Below are 20,685 nucleotides of genomic sequence, written 5' to 3' on the forward strand. Positions count from 1 at the left end.
ATACACTACCAAACGTAAAATAGATAGCTAGTAGGAAGCAGCCGCATAGCACAGGGAGATCAGCCTGGTGCTTTGTGTCCACCTAGAGGGGTGGGATAGGGAGGGTGGGAGGGAGACGCAAGAGGGAGGAGATATGGGGATGTATGTATATGTATAGCTGATTCACTTTGTTATACAGCAGAAACTAACACACCATTGTAAAGCAATTATACTCCAATAAAGATGTTAAAAAATTTTTTTAAATTAAAAACTAAATAAAAGTTAAAAATCAGTGCAAGCAGAAAACTTTATATTAATTTATCACTCACACTCTGCAGACTCTTTCATTATTTGCAGACTTATTTCCAGAAATCATACATTTCTATGGCAAGCAGGATATCCTATATCCAGGAAATCCAATATCCAGAATGAATATTAAATGGATATTCATTCCTCTGTATTAGTACAGATACTTAAGAATGAACACAGCAATATCTTTATTCCTATTATTTTTAGTGATTTTTTTAAGGACCAAAATATTCACTTGGTCCTCAACTCTATTCAAGGCAGGTAATTCCTTGCTTTCTTAAAGCTCACTAATGTCCAGAACAAACAAATAATAATCAGAGGCTACCTGGCAGTAAAATAATATATATTTTAAAAAGTCAAGATAGGTACAAAATATGGAAAAAGATAGAAGGAAAAATAGAAAAAACAGTTTTAGTTCTAACAGGGTCACAGCACAATATGAGTAAGATCAGAAGAGTACTCTTAGTGGAACTAGCTAACTAGCTTTATCCTAAAATTTCTAAGGGCAAGAATAATTTTGAATTTTGCTAGCAAAGCATAAGATAAAATGAATACAGAAGATTCAACCTTTTCTATCTTTTTTTAAAAGGACATAAAAGGGCAATTTTTTTCCTGGAAGAGCATAAAAACGATTGATATGTTACTTACATTTTCTAAATTTAAGCACTCCAGGTGAACGAAATGCTAAGCAAACTACGACTTCTATCTCCTGAATGGGAAAAACTATTAATTTCTGAAGTTTACTGTGATTCTTGCTGGAAACATAGTAAGGCAGAATCAGCACATGAGCAAAGATAAATTGGCCTTGGAGTTCACAGTTTTCTCAGTCATTTCTATCAGCCTTGATATAGTTTTTGGTATACTCACATCTTCTTCTGAGAGTGTTCCAGTCTTGGTGTCTTCTGTCAAGAGTGATACCCAGAAACAAACCTAATATCAGACTGTGTTAGGGAGGAGTAAAGAACTATGATGGACTTTGTTCTGGATACTGTATCTCTATCACTGCAGCTTAAGATCAAATCACCCCCTAACCTGTATTGGTCTGTTAGTCAACTTGAAAACCAAACTTCAGTTTGCCTACCTGCTAAGTGACTGGCTTTTGCACAATAGATGCATAGTATCTTTAAATCTATGCCTTAGCAAAAGTACAAAAAATTAACATGATCTCACACTGAAGAATTATTCTCAAAGTGAAAAAAGGTTTATTCTCAAAGTTAAAGAATGGAAAAGAAAATGTCAAATGTTTGAATGCAACTTGTTTTTTACCTTCAATGGATCTGGCCCACTCACTTGAGCAGATAAACTTCACTTCTACCATCTAAGCATCGCACACTTCTGTCACATTACAACCTGTTCTGTCTATGGTCCTGGTACATTTAATGTTCTGCTGTTGGGTTTATTTATTGTTTATTATAGTAATAAACAATTATAAGATATAACAATCTTGCTATAAATATGTAATTGTTCAGTAAATATGTGACAACATATGAAATGTTATGGCTATGTAAATGCTTCACATAAAATATATTATTGTATAATAAAATGTTATAAACAATATTTAATTATATAGCATATAATGTTACATATAAAAGTATAATACATAACAAACATTTATAATATATAAACATTATAATACTATATACTGTAGTACTATATAATACTACCATTACTTTCTTTTCTAAAAATTACAGGGAATGCTTTACTCCAAAAGCTGAAGTGTCTCAAAAATAAACTCTGAAGGCAGGCAATGCCTTTAAAAGTTAATAGTTCCCTAAACTAATGTGTTGCTGGTTTCTTAAAAAAATGTACTGGCTTGTATTCTCCACTCACTTTCTTCATTTGAAGGACAGTTTCTTGGGTTCACAATAAGTTCTATTTTTATATTCTAAAATCCTAAAAACCCTAAAACATATAAGCTTTCTTTTTTTCTCTCCATTTGAAACATGGATAAAAGACACTGTATTGGACAAAAGAACTGGTGAAATTCTTTTTCATAAGCGTAGCAAGAGGTCCAGGTATTTAACTGAATAATTGAAAATAACATTAAAATAACAGGAAAGGTACAAAGGGCCACTTGCACCTGCTGCTTTATTCATGCAACTTTTCTATATTAAAAAAAAGCTGTAAACTGCTATCAAATAATTATAGTTTAAGCTTCATTTCCTTTCAGACTTTTTGTTTGGAAGATCTGAAAATTCTAGGATAATAAAAGTATTACCAGACTAGATGTTCTTCCACAGAAAGTTCAAATGACCGTACGATTATTTAACTGTGGTTAAAACAAAAGCCATTTTACTATAGTGCTCCACACTTCCGTAAAATGTTGCTAAACAATCTGTAAGCAAACTACTGCAATTTAGAAAATAATATCTCCTACTTTAAAAGGCCACAACTAAATTATTAGTTTAAAAAGGCTTATAGGACCAGCAGTGTGCTAGGCCTTTGAGTACTAGAATAGGAGCTATAAAATGAAAAAACACAAAAGCAAGAAAGGGTGATTTTGATGAAATAAAAATTCTGACAGAACATAGGAAGAACAACGCCTAACAACTACTATTTTCTATACTCTGTTAATTCAGTTAATACGAACAAGGATTAAGAAAGAAACTTCCCAAGCAGATAACTCTCTTTCTCCACACTCAGAAATTTCAGCCTTGCCTGACAAAAGATTTGAAGTCAAATGTAAAGTAGACTCAAGATCAGGCTAACCTCAGGTAGAGCTTTTAGCTGCGGATGTTATGAGGTACGAACATTTAGCAGCTGTATCACTGGTGAATTGGGAATAATGTGTTAAACTTCACACATAAACACTTTCTAGTCGAGAAAGCACATGCCCCAACACCTGTTCCTACTAGCAAACAGAAAATCTTTTTTAAATTTCAGGGTAGTTTTTGCCTAACCATGAAAGCCAATCCTATTCTTTTATTCTTTGCAATGTCACAACTCCAGGCCATGAATCAAAAAGAGAAATAAACAGTTACATTTCTGAACAGTCTGGGGAAAATAAATGGTTGGGACTTTAATAGAAACATAGTAAGGAAACAGTTAAACCGGAAAAACATGATTATATGCAGTGTAAGTGCTCTCATACCTTGCAGATAGCTGTGTAGATCAATACAATCCTTTTTGAAGGCAATTTGACAAAAGGTTTCTAGAGTCACTACATTATTTATGACGTTTGATACAGTAATTCCAATTCTAGAAATCTATGCTAAAGAAATAATCTCAGAGATTAAAAAAGGGCTATAATCTCAGAAATTAAAAAAGGGCTAAATATATATTAATATGTTCCTTGCAACATGATCCAGACTAGGGAGAACCCATTGGAAAAGAATCCATCGATACGTTTAAGAACATTACAATATAGCCACAGGATGGAAATTTTATACAGGCATTAAAATAACTATGTAAAAAATATATTCTATAAAATGTTAAGTAGAAAAGGCAGGAGATAAAATTAGTTACAATCCAAATGCATATACAATTACCTTTAAGGTATGCACAGAAAAAGTACAAATGAAGTAATTATAATATTATTAATTATACTAAGAATGCAGGGTTAATGGGTGATTTTCGTAATCTTTTTGCTCTTTTTCCAATTTTTCTAAACATTTAATGAAACTTGTATAATGCATAAACAGAATCTGTAAAAACAAGTAAAAAACTGATTTGGAAGTAATCAAGAGTAATGAGGAAATAATCAAATTATATCTAGAATTACACTTTTTTTTTTTTTTTTTTGCGGTACACAGGCCTCTCACTGTTGTGGCCTCTCCCGTTGCGGAGCACAGGCTCCGGATGCGCAGGCTCAGCGGCCATGGCTCACGGACCCAGCCGCTCCGCGGCATGTGGGATCTTCCCGGACCGAGGCACGAACCCGTGTCCCCTGCATCGGCAGGCGGACTCTCAACCACTGCGCCACCAGGGAAGCCCTAGAATTACACTTTTTTAAAAAAATTGAAGTATAGCTGATTTACAATGTTGTGTTAGTTTCAGGTATCCAGCAGAGTGATTCAGTTATACATGTGTATATATGAATATATCTATTCTTTTTCAGATTCTTTTCCATTATAGGTTATTACATCTAGAATTACTCTGACCCAAATATAGATTATAGAGAAAATTCAATTAAAGTGGATACATATTAAAAATCAAAAATATTTGTTCAATGTCTGATCTAAAAAAGTTTCATTCTATATAGCAGATGAGCAATACATTAGCTATTTTACATATTTAGACATTTAACAAAGAACAGGAGGCATTTAATCTAGACATTTTTAAAAAGAACATTAAAATAGCCTTCCTATTGTCTCATATATACAATTATATTACTTGCAGTTTCTATGATATAATTTCATGATTTTCACATATTATTAGATTTACAAAAATACCATTTGTCTTTTCTCCTTTCTCTATTTTATAAATGAAAGCCGATTTTAATTTCCAAACCATGAAAAGTTCTAAAGAAAAAATATATAAAAAAGAATACTTTATCCAATCATTCTTTTCCATTATACAACCACTAGATGTATACTTTTTGATAATTTACATTGTCTTATGACAATTCCTATAGCATAAGAACCAGCAAAAGGACAAAAACATATCTCTAAGCAAAGATTTGAGGAGGAGGATGAAAATGACTAGAACGTTAGAAATAGAAACATATTACCCTAAGCGTAAGAACCCAAACTATACTATCGAGCAAAAATTGTTAATTCCCATAAAAATTACATGAATAAACAAAACTAAGTACTTAGTACTACTCACAATTAAATAAAGTAAGAAAAATACGAAGTCATTTACTACACACCAGACATTGTAATGAGGCCTTTTAAATAAATTCATGATCCAACTTAACGTGGCCATTATTTACCATACGATTTACTACATTAAGGCCACATTACAGGGGCACTTTTCACATGTCTACTTTCTCCATTAAATGGTAAGTTCCTGTGGCAGTACTATTTTACTTACTGCTAACTCCCACCCTTCTTGGCACAAGGTTCACATCAGGTGTTTAATACATGCTGAATGAATTTAATTTGCTACAGATAGGGTGGCTCTGCCTCCCAAACTGTCCAGGATAGCTCTGGTTTTGCCTGTGGTATCAGCATTACTAAAAACAGTATACCCTTTTGCTTTCAAAATGTCCTGATTTGGACCACAAATTATCTGAAAATACTACTGCATGTAAGTTAAAATTCTTTCTAAAATGTCATTAAAATTTCCAGAATGCAAAGAATGAATGAGCTAAGGCACTGAGCACTGTCAAATAAAGTAGCAGAGGCACTCGTGTTGCTCGCTGGTCTCAAGAGAAAGCAAGTCCTACGTTTAGAGATTCTTCCAAAAGCTAATTTTCCATTTATACTAGCACTGAAAGGACTCTCTCATTTCAACTGGGGATGCAAGGAATTCAGAAGGCTTATACTGTATCAAGCATTGCACCTTCTACAGTTCCACATTGACTAAATAAAGAAAAATTGCAATGAATCTGTATATCCAAAAGCACCTTTTGAGAGAGCATTCATTTATATTTTTAATGGTACGACTGGAATAGACTTCATGTTATTCTTCTCTCTCCACAGAAGAAAGATTTTATAAGACCAACCTTCAGAAAAACAGTAAGGCATAAATAAGGTTTAACTGAGCTCTGAAATTAAGTAATTTATTGACACATAAATACATTTAATTAAAACACTCATTTTGTTACGGGCTGAACTGTGTCAACCCCAATACTCCTATGTTAAAGTCCTAACTGCCAGTACCTCAGAATGTGACTGGATTTGGAGACAGGATCTTTAAAGAGCTAACTAAATTACAGTGAGGTCATATGGGTGAGCCCTAATCCAATACGCCTGGTGTCCTAATGAGGAGAGATCAGGACGCAGATACACACAGAGGGAAGACCATGTGAAGATAACAGGCAGAAGACTGCCATCTACAAGCCAAAGAAAGGTGCCTCAGAAGAAACCAACCCTGCTAACACCCTGATCTTAGACTCCTAGCCTCCAGAACTATGAGAAAATAAACCTGTAAATCCACGTAATTCAGCAAACCAATATTTTCAAATAACTAATTCATATTACGAAATGATGCATGGTGAAAAAAATACCCATTTAAAGGGCAAGAAAGGCCACTGGATTTTTGTAAAACAGAGAACAAAATGTTCACTGATATGGTTTCAGATCCTACTTGCAACTAACCTTTAAGAAACCACCACTTGCTGAGCTTTGGTACAGTATCAAAGAAGAATATTCACAATTATCTGAAAATGGCTATGGAAATACTCCTCTCTTTTCAAATTACACAACCGTGTGAGGCTGAATTGTCTTCATATTGTCAAACAAAGCAATATGTTAAAAGGCTGAGTGTAGAAACAGATGTGAGAATCCAGGTATCTCCTTTTAAGCCAATCTTTAAAAGGTTTGCAAAATTATAAAACAATACCATTCTTCTTATTGATGTTTTTGTTTTGGAAAATACATTTTTAATAAAATTATGTTATTGATGTAAGCATGCAATAGACACTACTTTCATTAGCAAATGAATTAAAAAGTTTTTAAACAACTTCTCAGTTTTAATTTCTAATACAGTAATTATCAGTAGCTATAACCTACATAAACAAAAACTCTTTGAAGTCCTTGTTAGGAGCTGAATTGTGTCCTCCCCACACTCATTTGTTGAAGGCCTAACCCTCAATGTGACTGTATTTGGAAGCTAGGGACTTTAAGGAGGTAACTCATAAGGATGGGGCCCTACTCCTGTAGGACTGGGGTCCTTACAAGAAGAGGAAGAGACACCACAGGCCTCTCTCCCTGAGTGCACATAGAGGAAAGGTCATGTGAGGACACAGCGAGAAGGCACCATCTGCGAGTCAGGAAGAAAGGTCTTCAGACCAGAAACCAATCCCACCAGCGCCTTGACCTTGGAGGTCTAGCCTCTAGAACTGTGAGAAAATAAATATCTATTATTTAAGCCACTCAGACTTTGGTATTTTGTTATGGCAGCCTGAGCAGTCCCTGATATTGTTAAAAGCTTAAAAGGGGTCCTGAGAACAAAAAATCTGAAAATCACTGAATTAGACAGTAACTATTCAGCTGTGTAAATTAAATGTTTCTACACAACTTCTTACTTCATAATTACAACTTGGAAAAGTAATCATAATTTTCATTAGCTATCCAAAGTAGAAAAAGGGAGAAAATTAAGATCAACTCTAAACGAACCTTTTTTAACTTGACGTACACAACTGTATGCCATTTGAAAGCATATGAAAATGGGGAAACACACTGTAAAAGAATTAACGCAGGCTGCAAAAGCGCCTGCTTTTCATTTTCAGGAAACCAGGATCGTCAATCTGTTTGGCCTAGCACAGACTAACTCTTAGAGTACTTGTTAAGTCTATTCACTTTCTGAATATAAAATGAGACATAAAACAAAAGAGAAAAACATTCAGTTTTGCTTCATGAGAAAAAAATAACCAAAAAATTCCAAGAAGACATGAAGAAATCAATCAATAAATTGACAAATATACCAAGTGCAATTATTTTAATCACACAAAACTTATCAAGAATATAGGGAAATAATAAAATAATAGTAAGAAACTCAATTTCCATATAGGCAAAAAATTCAAGATTCTGCTCTCCTAGTAATTGTAGCTGATAATGCAAAATTGGTATCAAAGTTGTGGAAGTCGCCCAAGAATGAAAAAAAAATTTTTTTTTATTGAAGTGTAGTTGATTTAAAATGTTTTGTTAGTTTCAGGTACACAGCAAAGTGATTCAATTATGTGTGTGTGTGTGTGTGTGTGTATACATGTATATATATTCTTTTTCAGATTCTTTTCCATTACAGTTTATTACAAGATATTGAATATATTTCCCCATGCTATATAGTAGTTCCTTGTTTTTTATTTTACATATTTAAGAATGAACATTTTAATAGTTATGGGCCCTTAAATCATTACTAAGTTATAAAAGCTTAGATGAGTGGAAAAAATGCATTTACCTCAACAAGTTTCTGAATTTCATGCACACAAATATGTTGTTGGGTTGCTTTTTAATAACATATAAATTGTGCACTCAAGTACTACAGTTTTATGCATAGTAGTATTTTTAATCTAAAAAATCAAGCAAAATGCTTTATTTCTAAGGCTCTAATGCTAGGAATAGCATTCAAAATTACATTTTAATAAATTTCATTTCATATAACTTTGTATGTAAAGAAAACACTAATTCAACTTGAGCTAACTTTTCTCTTGGCTCAGTGTTTGTATGGAAAAATAATTATGCAGTCCGTTTGGAAAAATATAATCAATCCATGGGCATGCAAGTATCAATTTTATCTTATGAGAATTTCTCCATGTTCCAGTTACTTCATTCCTTATTACATGCTGCAAAAAGCAGTAATAATTTTTATAGCCAAATATCACTTCATAAGATACCAGGTGGCTGTCAATATTTACCACAGAAGTCATGCATGAAATTTAAACATTACAAAAAATGACTTACCAGTTGACACTCCTGAAATATGCACATTTTCAGAATGTTCTGCAAGAGCACCATTTCCTAAAATTAAACATAATGAATAAACTAATTTCCAAGATAAAATTAAAAAAAAATTTCAGATTCTCCCTCTAATAGAAAAACAGGTGCATAGAGCTACTTGTAATATCCAGAAATGAAATTAAAGTCTCTTACAATAATCTTCAAAACAGTACTATGCAGCTCAAAATTATAATAGTAGTAGGGAAATCAAAATGTTTTGGAAATCACAACAATGTAGTGTAATATAAAGGCCAAATATATAGATCTAATTAATACCAGAAAGAATTTTCTATCAAGTTAATAGTGAAAAGATAACTTAGTACTATTACCAGAAAAGAGACAATCACATACTTTTTAAAAACAGCATTCCTCTAAAAGCATGCTTAATTAGCCCAGAATGTGCTTACTGCTGGGGTCACACATGGTGTCCCATGTCCTATGTTCTGCATTACCTTCTAAATCCTTCAACATCTTCTCATCAACAACTCTAACAGTCTTTAGAGTAGGGACATGATTATACCCTATTTTGGTAGCCCCTGATTTTCTACACCTCCTACCACAAAGTTGGGCAAATGGAAGCATTCAAGTAACTTACTGAAATGAGTTACTAAGTGTCACCTAGTAAAATAAAAGTGGTTTTAAAAAGACTCCCATTTAAAGTAGAGATTATTTACTCCTTTAAATTAGTAAAGTGTCCCTCAGCTGTTTTTAAAAATTTAATTTAGTTTTATTATAAATTATTTCCATCTACCTCTGTTCTTTTTCTTTCTACAAAGCTGCTCATCTTTACTTCTAAAGTTTTCTCTCTCTCTATGCATTAGGTCAATTTGGCAACAAAACAGTTCAGGAATCCAGCTGACAGAGAAAGAATTCTCCCTGGAGTGGGGCAGGGGAGGAAGCCAGGTGGGAGAAACTTAGATGGCAAAAGCAGAATTCTCTTGATGGTTCAAAGAGTAGAGACAATAGCAAATATTATAATTAATAACTTATCTTTTACAACCATCACACTTGTATGGCTGCTTGATTACTGTATAGCATCCCCCAATGCGCTAAGTTCTAGGACAGCAGAATCTGTGTAAACTTGCCGCATCACTGTATGCACGGTTCCTAGAACAGAGCAGGTGCTCAAAGAGCTAACAAATGATGAATAAATGAGGGAGTTCATGATGATTAAATGAAATCATGCCAATTAAGCACTTGATGTAGTGCCTGACAGACAGCACTGAAGAGGAATTCATTTTTGTAACTGTGTAAAATATATTTTTACTATTACTAAAGAATAAAATAAGTGATAAAACAACCTTCGTAGTTCAACTACAGCTACAGCCTTCAAAATGAAAAGAAATGTTATGTTTCCCTCCATTAAAAATGATACAGTGGAAATGGTAACAAAGGTGTGTAAGCTATATTTATTACACAAATAAATCTGATTACAGTTATTTAAGTACTGTGCATTAGTACCACAGAAGCCACAACTTATTTTTCCTAACAATGTTAAATGCTACAGACATAGAAATGAAACTACTAGAAAGCTCCCACATTATTTCTTTAATGTGTACAACCTATGAAAATTGGTATCCTAAACAAAATGGTATAAGAAACTGATTCAATAAAACAACTAACAAGATTTGCCAAAGGTCAGTATAAGTTGCCTAAACCTTTGCTACTTACAAGTATATCAGTAGTACTGGCATTACTGGGAGCTTATTAGAAATGCAGAGTCTCAGGCCTTACCCCAGATTACTGAATCAGAATTTACATTTTAACAAGATCATCCCCCACTCCCAGTGATTTGTATGCACATTAACATTTGCGAGCCAATGGCTTAAACCTTCTTACTTCTATAGTAGATACAACTCCAAATTAAAGCTGTGTAATTTGTGACCCTAAGGTTTCCAATATCCTTAAGGCAGCATATTAAATTATCCTCAGGAGAGTTTTAATATTATATTTTATATATTAAATTTTTATTCTAATTCAGTAAACAGAGTAAAGATAGGCAGAAGGAAAACAATAACATAATGCAGTATCTAAGACTGTGGATTCTGGACTAGATTGCTAGGATTCTAACACCAGCTTCACTTCTTACTTGCTGTGCAATTTAGGGCAAGTTACATAACCTCTTTGTGTCTTACTTTCATCTCAAAAACAGAGCAGATAATACCTATCTTATAAGGCTTAGTAGAATTCTTTATAATAGAAAAAAATAGAACTTAATCTACATCTCCGTCAGCATGTAAATGAATAAACTAAAAACAGCCTTACAATAAAATATTCAAAAAACTGAATTAAGTAATTCTATATGTACTCACTTGGAAAGATATGCACATTGAGTTAAGTATGTTTCAGAGTAACATTAGCATATGCTCTAACTTTAACTTTTAAGTGATGTCTGTATAGTTACTGTGCACATGTTACATAGGCATATGATATATGTATGTACATGCATTTGCACACACACACACACACACAGAGAAGAGTCTAACGGTGTATACAAACTGAAATTAGAGAGGAAGTCCTCCTTTGTATATTCCAGCACCGACCGAATTTGCTACAACAGGCACAGAGTTCTTTAAAAGATTTATTCATATTATCAAAAAAAACAGGCAAAGAGACTATAGTTCATTCCCTGTCATTCTAAATAAAGAGGTCTGATAAATACTGTGTGAAATAAAATATTATAATTTCATAAGTATTATTCATGATTTAAAAAACTGAAATAACAGTACTTTAAGACATAAAACACGATACTATTGCTAATTTCCCACACATTTACTCTAATTTAAAAACAATCCGATTTAGAAGTTAAAAAATCAATGATAATTTCTAATAACATCAAATAACTATTCCTTTCTTTGAGATTACATTATTAGATATTTCTTATTCTAAGTATCACATGAAGTAAGTGGGCTACTTAATTTAGGTGTTCTGCCATTTTTACAAAAATGCCACTTACAAAATACAATTATTTCTATGTTATAATCAGAGAGCACCGCCCCAAACTGCTTTGTTGATATAAAGCTCACTATATTTTCCCTAATGTCCCACCCCGAACTCCTGAGAGAAGAAAACCCCACACATACGAGGACGTACACACATCACCTCCTGACTTTAACTACATTGCAGCCATGCTAGACATTCTCATAGAAGTCCCCCTTTAAAGATGCCATATACTGGAAAAATATAGTCTGATAAAACATTACTTCTATAACTATGCATTAGCAGCTGACTAGTTAGTACACCAGCTAATTAACTAGCATTCCTAGAAAACAAGAAAAAGTTTCAGTATCACCTAAATCAGGAAATAATTTTTTACGACTTAACTCTTTTTTTAATCCTACTAACCAAATACCAAAGGTAATCAATTGTCCCCATTTATTATTCTTCTTGCCAAGCTGAAACATGGTTTTGTAGTTTTTTTACTGCAATACAAGAGAGAATCTTCTAAAAGAGATATGTGCTGTTTTAGGAAAAGAGGCCATAGGGTAGTGAGTTTGAGCTCTGGAACCAGACTCTGTGGAATCAAACCTCAGCTCTACTGTTTAGTTAGTCATGAGTCTTAACTGAATGATTTCTCCTAAGATTTAGTTTGCTCACCTGCATAATCAGAATATCATCATTAACAGGATGTCTAAATCTATGGTCTCTGCATCCCTGTTGCTTTGTATCTTTCTTTGTTTATTGTTGTTCTTTTTATTTAAGAACTGAAGTTCTTAAAGAAGAGCTGATAAATACAGCTAAGATGTGATAGATACGTGCCAGCCAAATCCTAAGTGCCTCACAAGGCTTTCCTCAGCTCATCCTTAAAACAACAGTTCACTTTACAGGTGAGAAAACCAGCTTATAGCAACGTAGTAAGTTTTTCAAAGAGCTAGTAATTGGATGGATTAAAAATTCAAATTCACTAAGAAATTTGTGTTCCTTACTTTTTTTAAAAAAAGAATTTAGACGTGAATATACTTCTTGCTTGTAAAAGAAACAGTACTTAACTTTCAGAGTTAAAACCCACCTGCCACCAGCTATTCCAATTTGTTATGGGGGAAGACCTGGTTTAAAAGTTAATGAGCAGCAGTTACAAGTAACTTATATGCTCAGCATCCTACAATCTCATTTTCACTGTGCAATAAGAACAGGTATCAAACATCAAAATATGTACACACATATATACACCCCCAACATCGTTCCTATTTTACTTTACTTAAAGAAAAAGTCCAAAATCCTAATAAGGCTTACCAAACTCTCCACCCTTCGAGTCTTCCCAACTACTCCAAAAGCTTCATCTTTTGTGATTCACTTTCCCACTCTATTTTCCTCTCCAGAAATATTAGATTTCTTTCAGAAAAGGGTCAGCTGTCTCTCTTGCCTTTGGACCTTTCTTTAATATATTCTTTATTTAGGAAGGCATCTCCTGATTCCCCCATACTAGGTTACGTCATTCTGTTGTAGGTTCCTAGAGTATCTAATACTATCACTTTTTGAAAATTTATCACACTTCTGTTATCTGTGTAAAGTCTATATTCCCCACCAGATCTTAATCTTGGTGGGGCAAGGTGGGGTGGAGAAGTGTGATGTGGGGCTGGGACATAGCTGGGTTTGTTTTGTTTTGTAACCCAGTGACTAGGAGAGAAGATACTCCATACCTGCTCAAACACATGAATGAATGGTAGGTTGATACATAAGTAAGAGGCATAGTCCCTGCCACCAAAGAGCTGGTAATCTATTGAGAAAATAATTTAAAACATCTGGAGCAGAAGCAAACAATATAAAACCAAACTAAAATTAGCAAGCTTCTTACTCAAGTAGGAGGCTTTTCTACTAAAAATGGGAATGGAAGATGGGAGTGCCCACCATGGTATTAGCCAGGGCAATTAGATAAGAAAAGACAATTATAGGCATAAGGATTGAAAAAGAAGAGGTAAAAAAAGAAGAGGTAAAACTACATCTATCTGTAGATGATATGATTGTGTATCTATTTAAAAAACCCAAGACAGTCAAAAGAAAAAGTTATAAACAATATGAAAATTAGTAAAGTAGCAGGATATAAAATAAGCATACAAAAAATCAAAAGCCTTTGTAAATACAAACAATGGCCAGTCAGAAGATACAGAAGACACAATTCTTAGTAGCAACAAAAAGATTTTTAAAAACTCAAACACAGAACTCCTGCTGATGGTCATGAGGGAACAATGGGTAATGGACCAGCTTTCTCCAGGTAGAAAGCTAGTGCAATAAAAGAACTCATTCTGATTTGTTTCCCTTTTCTCAGAGATCACAGTCTTACACTGCCTGTTGTCCCGTGTCTGAAAAAGTGGGAAAAAACATGTTAAAAAAAAAATTCAGACACAGGACAACAGGCAGTCCTAACCAAGAAGAATAGAAAGAAATCCACAGTGGACTTACTGTTGCCATTTTGTTCATTGTTTTCTGGCTTTTTTATAATTCCTTTGTTCCTTTTTTCTTCTCTTGCTCTCTTCGTTTGTGATTTGATGATCTTCTGTGGTGGTCTGATGAGATTTCTTTCTCTCTTTTGTGTATCTACTATAGATTTTTGCTTTGTGGTTCTCATGAGGCTTAAATATCTTATGTTTATAACAGTCTATTTTAAGCTGTTAACATTGAATGCATACTAAAGCTCTACCTTTTTAAGCCCCCCCGTTTTATGTTTTTGATGTCACAATTTATATCTTTTCACCCTGAGTATTTGTAACAAATGTAGTCACAGTTACTTTTAATACTTTTATCTTTTAACCTTCATACTAGACTTACAAGTGATTTACTCACCCCCAACACATTAGAGTATTCTGAATTTAACTATACATTTACCTTTTCCAGTGAGATTTATACTTTATGTTTTCTTGTTACTAATTAGCACCCTTTCATTTCAACTTGAAGTCCTTTTAACATTTCTTGTGAGGCGGTATGGTGGTGAACTCCTTCATCTTTTGCTTGTCGGGAAAACTCTTTATCCCTCCTTCAATTCCGAAGGACAATTTTGCTGGGTAAACTATTCTTGGTTGGCAGTTTTTTTCTTTCAGCACTTTGAATGTATCATGCAACTCCCTTTTGGCATACAAAGTTTCTGCTAAAAAATCTGCTAATAGGCTTATGGGGATTCCCTTGCATGTAACAAGTTTTCTCTGGCCACTTTTAAGATTCTCTCTTTAACTTTTTATAATTTAATTATAATGCATACAGCTGTCCGCTTGATGTTGTCCCATAAGTCCCTTAAACTATCTTCATTCCTTTTCATTCAAATTCCTTTTTTGTGTGTGTTATTCATTAAAGGATGCAAAATGCTGACCACAGGAATTTTAAAAAGTAGTCATTTCTGGTTAGGATGGTTATTGTATTAGATGTTGTTCTAGTATGCAGACCAAATTTTTCTAAATTGTGCAAAGGGTATAAGAGAATTTGTTAGACCCCTGTAGAAGCTACTAAGCATTTGCCTCTGACATTTCTACTATCAATCTGTAAAGGAAATAAGGTTTGCTAACATTGTTCTAACCAAATTCATATGGCTTGTACATTTATTTCCTTTCCTAGGTATTCATAAACCATTTCTTCTCTTTTGTATAATCTTCCCTAGAGCGATTATCACTAATTGCTGGTTTGTGGGATTCTCATCCCTCCTGCCCCAGTTTGGAAAATCAAAATTGCATTTCCTGTTTCCAGTCATCTGATCTTTCTTTCCTTCTCTCATTCCTTGGAAGTCTTAGCACCTAAGTCAGAACTCTTTAAGTTATTTAGAATACCTGAATGAACTCCTATAATCTTTGCACATATGGCCTTCAAGAAGGTTTTCAGATATAGTTACTCTTACCCTTTCGGTTTGAAGAGCATATTTGACAGAGGGGACATAAACATCACCAGTGTTACACCATCTGCCCAAGCAACAGCCCTATAAACATTTGTTATTCTTTATTTTACAAAGACATGTTTATAAGACCATTTTGTTGCCCTTGGTATTTTTGCTGAACTCAATCTTGCGTTTTCTCTATATTAGTAATACTTATAATTTATTCTTGGTTAAATATCCTTTTTATCTTGGGGATATGTTCTTAATTAGTCTGAAGTCATTGAGGAACCACTAATTTCCTTAGATTTTTTTGCCATTCATTCCTTTTTGGGATTGTTTGTGATTTTAATAACCAGAAGTCATTTTTGAGAACTTAATACCATCCCTGGACTTTCCAAATTTTCATGTTGTGGAGGCATATTAATTTTTTTTCTAAATTACTTTAGAATCTATAGGGTTTTTTAAATATCTTTATTGGAGTATAATTGCTTTACAATGGTGTGTTAGTTTCTGCTGTATAACAAAGTGAATCAGCTATATGTATACATCTATCCCCATATCCCCTCCCTCTTGCGCCTCCCTCCCACCCTCCCTCCCTATCCCACCCCTCTAGGTGGTCACAAAGCACCAAGCTGATCTCCCTGTGCTATGCAGCTGCTTCCCACTAGCCATCTATTTTACATTTGGTAGAGTGTATATATGTCCATGCCACTCTCTCACTTTGTCCCAGCTTACCCTTCCCCCTCCCCACGTCCTCAAGTCCATTCTCTACATCTGTCTGCACCTTTATTCCTGTCCTGCCCCTAGGCTCATCAGAACCATTAGATTCCATATATATGTGTTAGCATACAGTATTTGTTTTTCTTTCTGACTTACTTCACTCTGTATGACAGACTCTAGGTCCATCCACCTCACTACAAATAACTTTCATTTCTTTTTATGGCTGAGTAATATTCCATTGTATACACGTGCCACATCTTCTTTATCCATTCATTTGTTGATGGACACTTAGGTTGCTTCCATGTCCTGGCTATTGCAAATAGAGCAGCAATGAACACTGTGGTACATGTTTTTTTTTTGATTATGGTTTTCTCAGGGTATATGCCCAGTAGTGGGATTGCTGCGTCATATGGTAGTTCTATTTTGAGTTTTTTAAGGAACCTCCATACTGTTCTCCATAGTGGCTATATCAGCTTACATAGAATCTATAGGTCTTAAGCTCTGATTGTGCCCAATCTCATTTTTTTAAAAGTGATTATAATATAGTTATTTCTACCTGGTCAAATAAGGTATAGAGTAGTACACTGTTAGGGACTGAATTGTGTCACCCAAAATTAATATGTTGAAGCCCAAATGCCCAATGTGACTATACTTGAAGATAGGGCCTTCAAGGGGATAATTAACATTAAAGGAAGTCATAAGGGTGAGGACCTAATCCGATAAGACTGGTTTCCTTAAGAAGAGATATCAGATATCTCTCTCTCCATCTGCACATAGAGAATAGGCCATGTGAGGACACAGTGAGAAGGACACTGCAAGCCAGGAAGAGGAACCTCATCAGAAACCAACCCTGACAGCACCCTGACCTTGGACTTCTAGCCTCAAGAACTGCAAAAAATAAATTTATGTTGTTTAAGCCACCCAGTCTGTGGTATTTTGTTATGGCAGCCCAAGCAGACTAATGTACACACTTTCCCCAGGTCATAGCTGAACTAATAAGATGTCTGCAAATGCCTTGAGAGTGTATGAAAAATTCAGTACATACTTCTGAAAACAGGCTTCATAGTGTCTAACAAATACTATAATGAGACGTTTCATGCAAAGAAAGGTTAAGAAGTCCCTTGGAGACAGAGTTTATTTTCTACTTTATTTAATTACTGGTATTCTAAAAGTATTACTTCCACAGCTTTTTAACTGCAGGTATTCATTTTGGATTTAATAGACTTTTATGAACTGGCCTGAACCCACCTGCCACTTAAAATAATAATGATCATTTACAACCTTACTTTTTATGGAAATAAACATTCTAATTTTCAAACCACATTCTACTTTTTTTTTTTTTTCCCTGCGGTACGCGGGCCTCTCACCGCTGTGGCCTCTCCCATTGCGGAGCACAGGCTCTGGACGCGCAGGCTCAGTGGCCATGGTCACGGGCCCAGCCACTCTGTGGCATGTGGGATCCTCCCGGACCGGGGCACGAACCCGTGTCCCCTGCATCAGCAGGTGGACTCTCAACCACTGCGCCACCAGGGAAGCCCAAACCACATTCTTAAAAGACATTTGGGAGTTCAATGTTCTTATGTTTAGACTTCCTATATTATGTTAGTAAGATTTTACATTGGAAATGTCTTCAAATAAGGGCATGATGACAATGAACTATTAGTCAAAGTACAAATACTAAACAAACACAAGTTCCCAGTATTCAGAGAATGCATCATATCCCTGAAAGGACATGCAAGACAGTTATGAATCCCACTGGTGAGTATCTCAGTGACAATGTTCATGCAGATGGAAATAATTTTCTTTATTCTAAAACAGTGTGAATCACTGATGTAAGAACCCACAAAACAAACTAGAAAGGGGCTCAGCTAAAGACTATTTGGGTTCAAAGGTTCCTACCTGTGACTTCGGTGGTTCACAAGAGTAAGTATGAAGGTTTGAAGGGATTCAGAAATCCAGAAAAAAACAGAATTACATTCCTGTATTTCCAGTGAGATTTACTGACATATACTTCACACATAAAACTCACCTTTTAAAGTGTGCAATCCAGTTTTTTAGTATGTTCAGAAAGTTGTGCAACCATTGTCACTATCTCGTGCCTGAATGCTTTCACCACCCGCCCCCAAAAAGTGTACCTATTAGCAGTTATTCCTCTTTTTGTTCTCCTCCAGCCCCTAGCAACAACTAATCTAGTTTCTGTCTCTATGGGGTTTTCCTATTCTGGACATTTCATATAAATGGAATCATACAATATCCGATCTTATGTGTCTGGCTTCTTTCGCCTTGCATAATGTTTACATGGTTCATCCATGTTGTACCACGAATCAGTACTTCACTCCTTTTCATGGACAAATAGTATTCCATTGTATGGATAAACCACCTTTTGTTTATCCATTCATCAGCTGACAGACATCTGGCTTGTTTCCACTTTTTTGCGAATACTGCTATGAATATCTGTGTATACAAGTTTTTGTGTGGACATATTTTCAATTCTCTTGAGGATACTCATAGAGTGGAATTGCTGGGCCTTTTGATAACGCTATGCTTATCTTTCTGAGCAAATGCCAAACTGTCTTCCAAATGGCTGTACAATTCTACATTTCCAACAGCCATGTGTAAGTGTTCCAATTTCCCCATATCCTCACCAACATGTTACTGTCCACCTTTTTATTACAGCTAGTGGGTGTGAAGTAGTATCTCACTGTGGTTTTATTTACATTCCCCTAACGAGTAACGATGTTGAGGTTCCTTTCGTGTGTTTATTGGGAACTTATGTATATTCTTTGGAGAAATATCTATTCAAATACTTTGCCCATTTCTTAATTGGTTGAATTGCCTTTTTGTTGTTGTTGAGTTGTGAGTTTTTACATATTGTAAAAACTTATCAGATATATGATTCACAAATATTTTCTCCCATTCTGTAGTTTAATTGTTCACTTCTTGATGTAAAGGTGTTTTCTGATGTTGAAATAAGTGTTTGAGATACAGGTGTTGTTTGATTTTGAGACAATCCAATTAACCTATTTTTGTTGTTGTTGCTTATACTTTGGTGTCATATCTAAGAATCCATTTCCTAATCCAAGGTCACAAAGTTACCTCTATGTTTTCTTCTAAGAGTGTTATAGTTTTAGCACTTACATTTAGTCTCTGGCCATTTTGAGTTAATTGCTGTGTACAGAGTGAGATAAGGGTCAAATTCACTCCTTCACATGTGGATAACCAGTTGTCTCACCATAATTTGATGAAAAGATTATTTTTCCCCACTGAATTATCCTCACACTTTTCTGAAAATCAATTGATCATAAATGTATTATTTCTGGACTTTCAATTCTACACCATTGATCTATAATGTGTATCCTTATGCTAGTACCACACACTCTTGATTACTAGAGCTTAATATCATACTGATATTGATATTGTAGCTTCAGAAATTGGGAAGTATGAGTACTCCAAGTTTGCTCTTCTTTTTTGATATTATTTTGGCTATTCTGAATCACTTCAATTTCTAAACGAATTTTATTTTATTTTATTTATCTATTTTTTGGCCATGCCACACGGCTTGCAGGATCTTAGTTCCCCGACCAGGGACTGAACCCAGGCCCTCGGCAGTGAAAGCGCGGAGTCCTAACCACTGGACCACCAGGGAATTCCCTCTAAACGAATTTTAAAATCAGCTTGTCCATTTCTGCAACGACAGCTGAAATTCTGATTTGGATTGTGATGAATCTGTAGATCAACTTGGGGGGTATAAACAATACTAATTCTTAACAATATTAATTCTTCAGATACATAAATATGATGCAATGTCTTTCCATTTATTAGGTATTCTTTAATTTTTTCTCACAATATTTTATAGTTTCTGAGTAGTAGTTTCACATTTTATTATATTTATTCATTTTATTCTTTTTGATGCTATTGTTAATGGAATTGTTTTCTTAACTTGATTTTCAGTTGTTCATTGCTAGTATATAAGAATACATTTTTTCTTGTATTCTGCAACCTTGCTGAATTTATTAGCTCTCATAGGTATTTATGAATTTCTTAGGATTTTTTATATACATGTCATGTTTATAAACAGAGATAGTTTTACTTCTTCCCTTCCAATTAAGATGCCTTTTTTCCTTGTCTATTTGCCCTGCCTAGACCCTCCAATACAATGGTGAATAGAAGTAGCGAGAGCAGACGGACATCCTTGTCTTGCTACTGGTCTTAGAGAGAAAGCTTGCAGTCTTTTACCATTAAGTATGTTAGCTGTGGGTTTTTCGCAGGTGCTCTTTATGAGGCTGACGAAGTTCTCTTTTATTGAGTGTTTTTATTATGAAATGGTATTGGCTATTG

The 20,685-nt window shown here is 34.5% G+C and overlaps 1 protein-coding gene across 2 annotated transcripts in view; it reads right to left on the reverse strand.

Annotated features, from left to right (window-relative positions):
* LRP12 (LDL receptor related protein 12) overlaps nucleotides 1-20,685 on the reverse strand; it is an 84,435-nt gene that overhangs the window by 35,974 nt on the left and 27,776 nt on the right. The window contains exon 2 of one of the 2 annotated variants that reach the window (XM_030863076.2): nucleotides 8,796-8,852. The exons of the other annotated variant lie outside the window; for it this stretch is intronic. Within the exon in view, the coding sequence (XP_030718936.1) occupies nucleotides 8,796-8,852 (57 nt within the window). The remainder of the gene's footprint in view (nucleotides 1-8,795; nucleotides 8,853-20,685) is intronic. 2 annotated transcript variants of the gene reach the window in all.

This window comes from Globicephala melas, chromosome 17 (genome assembly GCF_963455315.2).
Source record: "Globicephala melas chromosome 17, mGloMel1.2, whole genome shotgun sequence".
Taxonomy (NCBI): domain Eukaryota; kingdom Metazoa; phylum Chordata; class Mammalia; order Artiodactyla; family Delphinidae; genus Globicephala; species Globicephala melas.